Source organism: Psammomys obesus, unplaced genomic scaffold, assembly GCF_907164565.1.
Source record: "Psammomys obesus unplaced genomic scaffold, mPsaObe1.curated_primary_1811, whole genome shotgun sequence".
NCBI classification, from domain to species: domain Eukaryota; kingdom Metazoa; phylum Chordata; class Mammalia; order Rodentia; family Muridae; genus Psammomys; species Psammomys obesus.
The window spans coordinates 844,686-853,910 of record NW_026592509.1 but is presented as its reverse complement, the minus strand read 5'-3'; the positions used below and the strand labels follow the sequence as shown (position 1 = coordinate 853,910).

At 52.6% G+C, this 9,225-nt stretch overlaps 1 protein-coding gene across 1 annotated transcript in view; it reads right to left on the bottom strand.

Annotated features, from left to right (window-relative positions):
• Positions 1-9,225, bottom strand: part of Grin2d (glutamate ionotropic receptor NMDA type subunit 2D) — a 39,067-nt gene that overhangs the window by 1,216 nt on the left and 28,626 nt on the right. Inside the window, exons 12-14 of the mRNA XM_055613454.1 lie at positions 1,064-1,251; positions 682-914; positions 18-523 (exon numbers count right to left, since the gene is read on the bottom strand). Coding sequence (XP_055469429.1) covers positions 18-523; positions 682-914; positions 1,064-1,251 — 927 coding nt within the window. The remainder of the gene's footprint in view (positions 1-17; positions 524-681; positions 915-1,063; positions 1,252-9,225) is intronic.

Below are 9,225 nucleotides of genomic sequence, written 5' to 3'. Positions count from 1 at the left end.
CGGGGTCAGAGCGCGGCCAGCGCGTGGGCGCGGGGGGGCTCTCGTCCTCGTAGGCCAGGCGGCACAGCGGCGGCCCGACGGCGGCGGCGGCGGCAGCGGCGGGCGGCGCGGGCGGTGACGGGAAGCCGGGGAAGGCGCCGGCGGGGGTCTCCGGCGGCTCCTGTTCGCGCACGATAGCGAAGTAGGAGGGTGGCGGCTTCTGCGGGGGCTGTGCGGTGGATGGGGACAGCGGGCGGCCGGCGGCGCCTCTCGGTGGTGCGCGCGCCTCGCCGAGGCCCAGCCCCTGCGGCTCGATGGGGCCGTAGTACCGGTGGAAGCCGTCGGCTAGTGCCGCGCCCCCCGGCGGCCCGGGGCCCTTGGCCCGGCGCCAGCGGTCGGCGGCCGCGCGCTCTCGGGGCACGAAGGGGGCAGGGCCAGGGGGCGGGCGAGCGGGGGGGTAAGCGGGGCTGGGCAGCGGCTGCGGTGGTGGCGGTGGCTTGGCGGGCGGTGGGGCAGCCTCGGCGCTGCAGCAGCTGTACATGCCCTGCGAGGGGTGGGGAGGGGTCAGCGGGGCGCCCGCACCCACTGCCTCTTCCCTCTGCCCTGGGCCCTGCCTCCCGTTTCTAGGGCTGGTGCCTCCTTTTCACTTTCGCGCTCCCCTTCTTTGCCGACGCTCCCCTGCCCCTGTGCCCCCTTCCCTACCCTGGAGAAGGCCAGCAGGAAATCCATGCGGTGAGTGGGTCCCAGGCAGTGCCGCAGGCGCCAGTACACCAGGTGTTCCCAGGCGAAGACCAGCAAGGAGAGGCCCATGGCCACCAGAAGCATGTAGAAGACCCCTGCCATGTTGTCGATGTCCAGCTTGCTACTCATCACCTCGATCTTGTCATTGTGGCAGATCCCCGAAAGCCACAGCCGCTCCAACATCTCAATCTCATCTGGGGATGGGGGCAGAGTCACCTCTTAGGAGCACAGTCTTCTCCGCCAAAGCCCACCCCGGCCCCTTTCTTTCTCCAATACCCTCCCCAGGACCGAGGGCCAGCCCTCCCCGCCGCAGGGTAGGACTTCCTGCCCAGTGTGGCCGCACCGTCCCCCAGGAACTGCAGCAGTGCCAGGTCGATGGGCCGCTTCCAGCGGGAGCCCTTGTGGAGGGCGATGCCGTAACCAGTGGTGGCGAAGACCTTGCCCGAGCCGATGGTGACCAGCTTGCAGCCCTCATCCTTGCGGGCCATGTAGTTGAGCACTGCGGCGTCGTAGATGAAGGCGTCCAGCTTCCTGAGGACGGGGCAGGAAAGACAGGGCCAGTCCCATTAGATGACCTCACAGCACTCCAGGAGAGAGCCCCTTCACCGCTAACCTGCACCTGGCGGGAAAGCCATGCTGGAGAAACGACAGCCATTGTAACTGCCAAGGGAACAGGCTCTCAATCCCTATCCTGTCCTTCCGAAGAAGATGCTGTTTTGGTTTTTGTTTTTAATGGAAAATTTACATTAAAGCAGGTCCTAGGGACTGGGGCTGCAGCTCAGTGCAGAGCTCACAACCCCCTACAACTCTACCTACAGGAGATCTCATGGCCTCTGCAGGTACCTGCACCCACATCAGGAACTGAAGGCATCAGGAACTGAACTCGGGTCCCTGGAAGAGCAGCACACAGTCTGAACTACTGAGACGTTTCTCCACCCACTTACTTACTCACATAGACACATCAATTTAACAATAAAAGTACTTCTAAAAAGGTCTTTGATTAGCTGTGACACTGCAGGCAGAACTCAGGCCATCATTCTGTGCCCCTCACTGGAGGGTGCTAGCCAGGTTACCTAAGATCTTGCATTATAAAGAGGCTTCAGAATTAGCAGGGGGGTTAGTACAGCTAACATGTAAACACTCACTGGTGTTGTTGATCCCCGATGATGCTTACACTGTAGCTGTACTGAACCAATTACTGTTCTAGCACACCCAGCAATTCATTTAATCCTCACAACATGGTCCTAAGACTGAAACCTTTGTGTCTTTTTTCTTTTCCCAGAAGGCGAACCAGGCTCCGAACTACTGCACCCTCACCCGGGTCCTAATCGGCTAAATCTTGGTAAGAAGAGGAGTTGGGGGGCTGGAGAGGTGGCTGAGAGGTTAAGAGCACTGCTTGCTCTTCCAGAGGTCTCGAGTTCAAATCCCAGCAACCACATGGTGGCATACAGCCATCTATAATGAGATCTGATGCCTCTTCTGGCATTCAGGTGTACATGCAGACAGAACATTGTATACATGATAAAAATAAATATTAAGAAAAAAAAAAAGAAGAGGAGTTGGGAAGCGGAGTTCTCCCCAGGGATGGGAGCACCACTGTCCTTCATGCCTAATCTCAGCTTCTTCTGACACTGCCAGCCCCTAGGAGCGGGCACCAACTTGTTCTCATCATGACACACACACACAGTACTACTGTTACAGAGTAAGTTGTGTGAGTGAACGGTCCACGTCATGGAACAGGCGTGACATCGTGCAGTGGACGATGGCTGTGCACCAACTGTGGAGCGGTCCAGAGTGTATTAATAAAACTGGTTCGACCACAATTCCACGTTTTAGTTACTTCATTTTTGCTTTTCTTTTTAAAAGATTTTATTTGACCTGAATTACTCGTATGTATGAGGGGTGTATTGCATGTTCATTCAGGTGTGTGTGGAGGCCAGGAGAAGGCATCAGGAACTGATCTCGGGTCCCCTGGAAGAGCAGCACACGTCTGAACTGCTGAGACATCTTTCCATGCACTTACTTATTTTTATGCTACTGGGAATTGAATAGGGGGCTTTATATATGATAGGAAAACAATCTCCTGAGCCACGTTAAAGTTAATTTATTCTTAGATTTACCCGTGTGAGTGTCCTGCCTGCGTGTTCATGCGGGCACTACCTGTGCGTGGTGCCCTCAGAGGTCAGAAGAGGCGTCAGATCGTCTAGAACTGGGGCAGCATGTGGGCTAGGAACTGAAGCTCAGTCCTCTGCAACACCGGTTCTCAGCTTGTGGGTCGTGACTCCTCTGGGGTCGCGCAACCCTTTCCCAGGTATCACATATCAGAATTCTTGCATATCAGATGTTTACGTTACAATTCATAACGGCAGCAAAACTACAGTTAGGAAGCAGCAATGAAATGATTTTATGGCTGGGGTCACCACAGCATGAGGAGCTGTATTGACGGGTGGCAGCGTTAGGAAGGCTGAGAACCATGGCTCTGGCAGAGTACGTGCTCTTGCTCTCTGAGCCATCACGCCCTTACCTTTGTTTGTTGTGTGTGTGGGTGCATGTGTGCCATGGCGTACTTGTGAGAGACAGCTTGCATGGTCGCTTCTCTCCTCCCTCCTCCCGGGCCATCAAGCTTGGTAGCAAGTGCCTTTATCTAGCGAGCTGTCTCGCCAACCCTAGGTTCTGAACGTATCTTTCTGTTTATTTGTAGGGGGGGCTGGCATGCGGAGGCTGGGCTCCTCAGGAGGTGGATCTTCCCTTCTACCACATGGATTTCAGGGACGGGACTTATGGCCCTACATCACTTTCAGTGTTAGTGCGCGTGAACAGGCTCAGGGGTTTGTAGGTGCATGTGTGGAGGCCGGAGAACAACCTGCCGCCATCCTCAGGGCCACAGTCACCTTCTTTGAGACATGTCTTTTTGAGACAAGGTCTAGCTGTCCAGGTGTCCACACACCTCTAGCTGGTGTGGAACTCACTCTGTAGACCAGGCTGGCCAGAAACAAAGATTTCTGCCCGCTTCTGCCTCCTGAGTGCTGGGCATAAAGGCGTGTGCCTCCATGCCAGGTGAGACAGAGCATCTTATCGGCCCGGAGCTCACCCAATCGGCTACGCTGGTTAGCCTATCTCAGAGGCTCCAACACCTGGGTCACCACTCCAGGCATTTTACATGATTCTCAGGCTTGAACTTGGGCCCTTGTGCTTGCAAGGCAAGAACTTTACTGACTGAACCATTGGCTCAGACCCACTGTTACTTCACTTGGAGAGAGGGGACTTGTAAAGTTGCTGAGCCTGGCCTTAAACTTCATATCCTCCTGCCTCAGCCTCTTGTGTATCAGAGACAACAGCTCATCACCATCAGGCCTGTCCTCCATGTTTATCCTTTAAATGGCATAGATACCAGGCTGAAAATTTGCAGACCCCAGATAACTTGTAAGGTGGGGAGGAGGTGGGGCTTACTTTGCCTAGCATTGCCCAAAAGAACACTTTGCCTTGATGTTGAGGGTTGGTCTGATGCTTGTATGTTGATGCCAATCACAGGCCCCCAAGATCTGGTTACTGCCCAGATACATCTATCCTTGTGTAAACCTGCCTAAGATATACCTGATTGGTTGACTAAAAGGCCTAAAACCTGGGCAGGGCAGAATGGGGTAGACGTGGCTAAAGTTCCTGGGGTTTGGGAACAGGAGAATCACCGGAGAAGACAGAGGGACGGGAAGAGAGGATGCCAGGATGGATTAGCATGGAGAGGAAACCACATGGGGCCAGAAGGAAGGACTCCAATAATGGAGTGGAAAGGCCCAGATGAAAAATAAAAGCAAGTATTTATAAGACTACAGGTGGAAGATAGCCCAGATGAGGAGGATTAAGGTGGATGGCATTGGATGGGCTGGAAGGTGGATGGTGAGGCTACTGAGACAGAGTAAGTGAGATATCTGCCCAGCCTAAGGTAGATAAGGCAGTTATAAAATCTAACAGGTGTCTGTGTCTTATTAATTGTGATAATACTGCCAAAATAATTATAGGGCAAATAATAATAAACACATATAGCCCAACATTATGTTTATTTTCAACAACACGTGAGAGGATGGACCCTGTGCTTGGACACGGGAGCTGGTGTCTGTACACAGCTCTTGAGCACTTGAAATGTGGCCAGTGCAAGGGGGAGATGCAATTTTAAATACTATTTTTCTTGATTTTGTTAAGATTAAAGTACTACTGGGTAGAACAGATTATGTGGGAAGGCAAGATAAAGACATGACTAGAGGCTGGTCACAGAGAGGAAGAGTCCTCCAGGAAGAAATACTTAAACTTGATGTGTGTGAGTGAGCGTGCACACACCTTCCACTCAGGCCTGTCAGTTTACACGAACACTTCTGTACTAAGCGTCAGCGAATCTCATGCATAATGCCTATGTATGTGGGAATAAAGAAAAGAGCTGAAGCTGCCCATGTTTCACCTCTACTGGGGAGGTGATACAGCCAAAGCAGAGAAGGATTTGGGGTACGGGAAGCCCCAGGAATTACCTTTCTTCTTCGGGAGGTCACTGAGGGCCCCACTCTGGTAAGGGGTCCTAGTTTTCTCTCAGTCCTCAACTGCATCCGAGAGCATGTGTCCTTAGGCATGCAAGCGCCTGCCTGTAGCACTTCTGTCCTGTAGGTAAACTGCAATTTCTCTCTAGGTTTCCCTTTGTTTAGGAAAATGCCCTTGGGGGCAAAAAGTGAATTGCTCTCCACATTGAAGTAGGAATAATTTGGTGTTTCCGGCCTTGGGCTGAGAGGAAAAATGGAGGTGCCAAGGAACAGCATCAGGTGGAGAGCATGCTGAGCGCCTTGGAGGAAATGAGTGGAGTGGAGGAGCATTTCAGAGAAAGCTGCAAAGCAAAGCTTCCAAGATGGAAATAGTGGAGGAGTTTCAAAAGGCAAAATCAAACAGCATTTACATTTCAGGTTTTTGGTCCTGATGGAACCAAGAGCCTGGAGCTAAACAAGAACTGCACCACTGAGCTGCATGTCTAGTCTAGCACTCACTTTTATTTTAAGATTTATTTTCTATTGTTTGTGTGTTTTGCCTGCGTGTTTGTCTGTATAGTACATGCATGCAGTACCTCCAGGGGCCAGAAGAGGGCGTTAGATTCCCCCAGAACTGGCATTACAGATAGTTTTGAATCACCATGTAGGTGCTGGGAATAGAACCTGGGCCTTGTGCGAGAACAGGGACAAGCCAACTCTCCATGCCCCCAGGACTCATTTTAATGACTTTCTCAGTTCTTTGACTTAGTGTCTGCTCCCCTCTTCCACCTACTGCCCCTCATCCTTCTTCCCTAAATCCTTAATTCAAATTCAACTTTAGGCTTGAGCTGTAGCTCAGCAGGTAGGGGACCTGCCTAGAATTCCCCTGTGAGAGGCCAGGAGGCATGACTCACAGTAGAACCCTTTCATCAAATCGGGAGCAGCTTTGAGGTTTCAAAAGCTGAGGCCAGCCCCGGTCTCTCTGCCTGCTGCCTGTAGGTTAGGACGTTAGCCACTGCTCCGGTGCCGTGCCTGTGTGCTTCCTTCATGATGGTCATGGACTCACCCTCTCAAACTGTAAGCAAGCGCTCACTTAAATGCTTTTCTTTCACAAAGGTTGCCTTGGTCACGGTGTTTCTCCACAGACACAGAACAGTAATGAATGCACCTTCCAATGTGCAAGACCGGCCCACAGTGGTGCAGAAACAATTTCTGTTCTGGCCAGGTGCCTCACTTCTGTTATCACTTGGAAAGGGGAGGCAGGAGGATTGCCACAGAAGCTATGTAAGCGTGGAAAGGGCCCTCTCCCGCCTGTTGTGTAGTATGCTACAGGTTCCCGGCTTTTGTGAGCTATCCGCCATGTTGGGTGGGCCTTGGTGATGCAGCTGTCTCTGAGTCAATTCTGCTCTGTAAGCGACCCCTCACTGGACTCGGGTCAGTAACCCCAGCCAAACTTGCTGCTTCACTAAGCTGGACTAAGGTGCTCTCCATACTCTGGTCTGTCACAGGATCCCTATTTGGAAAGAGTAGACATGTGTCGTGTCTCCCCAGAGCTTTGTCACACAACATAACGGGTGCCCAAATAAGAACACGGCTGAGCCCAAGAGGCATTGGGGATGTGATCTCGGCTGTGAGTAGCAGGGCGTGCCACTGAGGGAAAGCAGCCCCGGGAGGAGCATCTGTGGAGCATCTCCTACACAGTCGTCCTTTCCTGTGGGGTGTGTCAGTACGCCTCGGTGCTCTGGCGGTGGTTGCGTGGTTCCTGCAGGGTGGTTGAGACATGCCACTCAGGCTGAGCCGGCAGTATTGGGAGTGTCTGTGGGAGGAATCCCACGATGGAGTCTTTATCTGTGTGGTATGGGGTACGAGCCTGCTGATGAGTGCTATCCACTGTGTGAATATGGAGATGCCCTGAAAACAGTGAAAGGGTTAGGGGAAATTCTGCAGTATTCAGGATTAGTGCACAAGAGTGGATACTTGTGGGCCAGCAGCAGCAGAGGCTGCCTGGCCACAGCTGTGTAGGAAGAACTGCACCTGAGGCCGAGCTGGTGCCATGGAGGGGCTTGTCTGTGCGAAGGAGCAATTGCAACAGAAAGGGAGACGAGGTAGCATCCCCCTCGTTACCTTCTGATGCGCTGAGTAAATCAGATAAAGGAGAGAGTAAGGCGGAGGTGCTGGCTTGCTGCTGCTGAGGACTTGGGGGCCAAAGGAAAAGAAAGGACAACTTAGACCCTAAAAGCCCTCCAAGAACTCAGACTCCATGGGCAGATTCAGAAGTGAGGAAAGGAGAACATGTAAAAGCAACAGAAGATACCCTGAGGGTCTGACTTTAATAGGAAAAGAGAGACAATCTGCGGTCCAACATACAGTTAGGGGTCTCAACAATGGTCCAGTATGGGGCTGGAGAGATGACTCAGTGGTTAAGAGCACCATCTGCTCTTCCAAAGGACCCAGGTTCAATTTCCAGCACCCACATGGCAGCTCACAACTGTCTGTAACTCCATTTCCAAGGGATCTGATACCTTCACACTAATGCACATAAAATAAAATTAAATAAATTATAAACAAAACAAAACAATGGTCTAGTACAAGGAACCAGAGTGATCAGGAAACACTCAGCACTTGAACTTCTGGAATTTGGGAAGATTTTGTTGTTGTTGTGTTGGTGTTTTTTGTTGTTGTTTTTGTTTTTGGTCCTGGAACTCTCTCTGTAGATTGAGCTGGCCTCGAGCTCACAGAGATTCTCCTGCTTCTGCCTCTGCCTCTCTGCCTCTCTGCCTCTCTGCGCCTCTGCCTCTGCCTCTGCCTCTGCCTCTGCCTCTGCCTCTGTCTCTGCCTCTGCCTCTGCCTCTGCCTCTGCCTCTCTGCCTCTCTGCGCCTCTGCCTCTGCCTCTGCCTCTGCCTCTGCCTCTGCCTCTGCCTCTGCCTCTGCCTCTCTGCCTCTGCCTCTGCCTCTGCTTCCCGGGTGCTGGGATTAAAGCGTGCACCACCACTGCCTGTCTAGGGGAGACTTTTAAACAAGCAATGAAAGGGCCTGTCCCAGCTTGGCTTTTGAGCTGTGGGACACAGGAGTGGACGGGATCAGTCTGGCTGCTGTGGAGGCAGAAACACTGAGTCATGCAGCTGCCTATCCTTATGGCAGAGTCTGCATAACCTGAGATAGTATGGCAGAAGTCGGTCCCTGGGGGACTGATGTATGAAGGCCATTAGGAACACGTATCAGCAGCTGAACTCCCCATAAATATTAGGGGTTGGAGGACCATAGCAGAGGGAAAGGTGCTATTGAGAGGAACTAGGAATAAGGAAAGCTGTGTCTGAACCTGAGTTCACTGGACCAGATAGAGCTGTGTTTACAGAGGAGTTAAAGAAAAGGTTGATCAATCCTTGACCTCAAGCCTGGTGTGGTGCCTTAGCTTTGCCGAGCCCTGTGGCAGGACAAGGTCTTTAGAACCAGGAGATGGTTTCCCAGCCAGTTCCAACCCCAATGGCCAGGTATGATGAATGGGGTTCAACCCAGGGTCACTCTGACCCAGGGAGGCAGCAGGCGCCAGGGAAAACACTTTCACCTTCAGCCCTGAGTAGGTCTGGGTAATCAGGCGTGGAGAACTTGTCAGGTGTGGAGAAATGAAGGGAGGCTCAGGGGAAGCTCCTGGGGAAGCTCCAGGAGAAGTAAATACAGCGGTTCCGAGAGCATGGCCGAGCATGCCAGGGCTAATTCAGTTATGGCCTCCTGTCTGTAATTTGTACCCAACGCCGATCTGTGGAGGAGGCAGTTGGTACATGGATGGAACCTTTCCACGCTCTCCCAGAGTCTGCTTGTGTCTGACATTAGCATCTTCTTAGTCGGGAACTGTCACCTGACACTTCTGAGAACAGATGAACCTCACCAAGGTCATCTCTGTAACCCACTATTTGTTGTGGAGCCGTAGTTCCAGGTGTTCCTTGTCCTGCCCATCCTCAGAAAAAGGCACACACGCGCACACACACACACACACACACACAC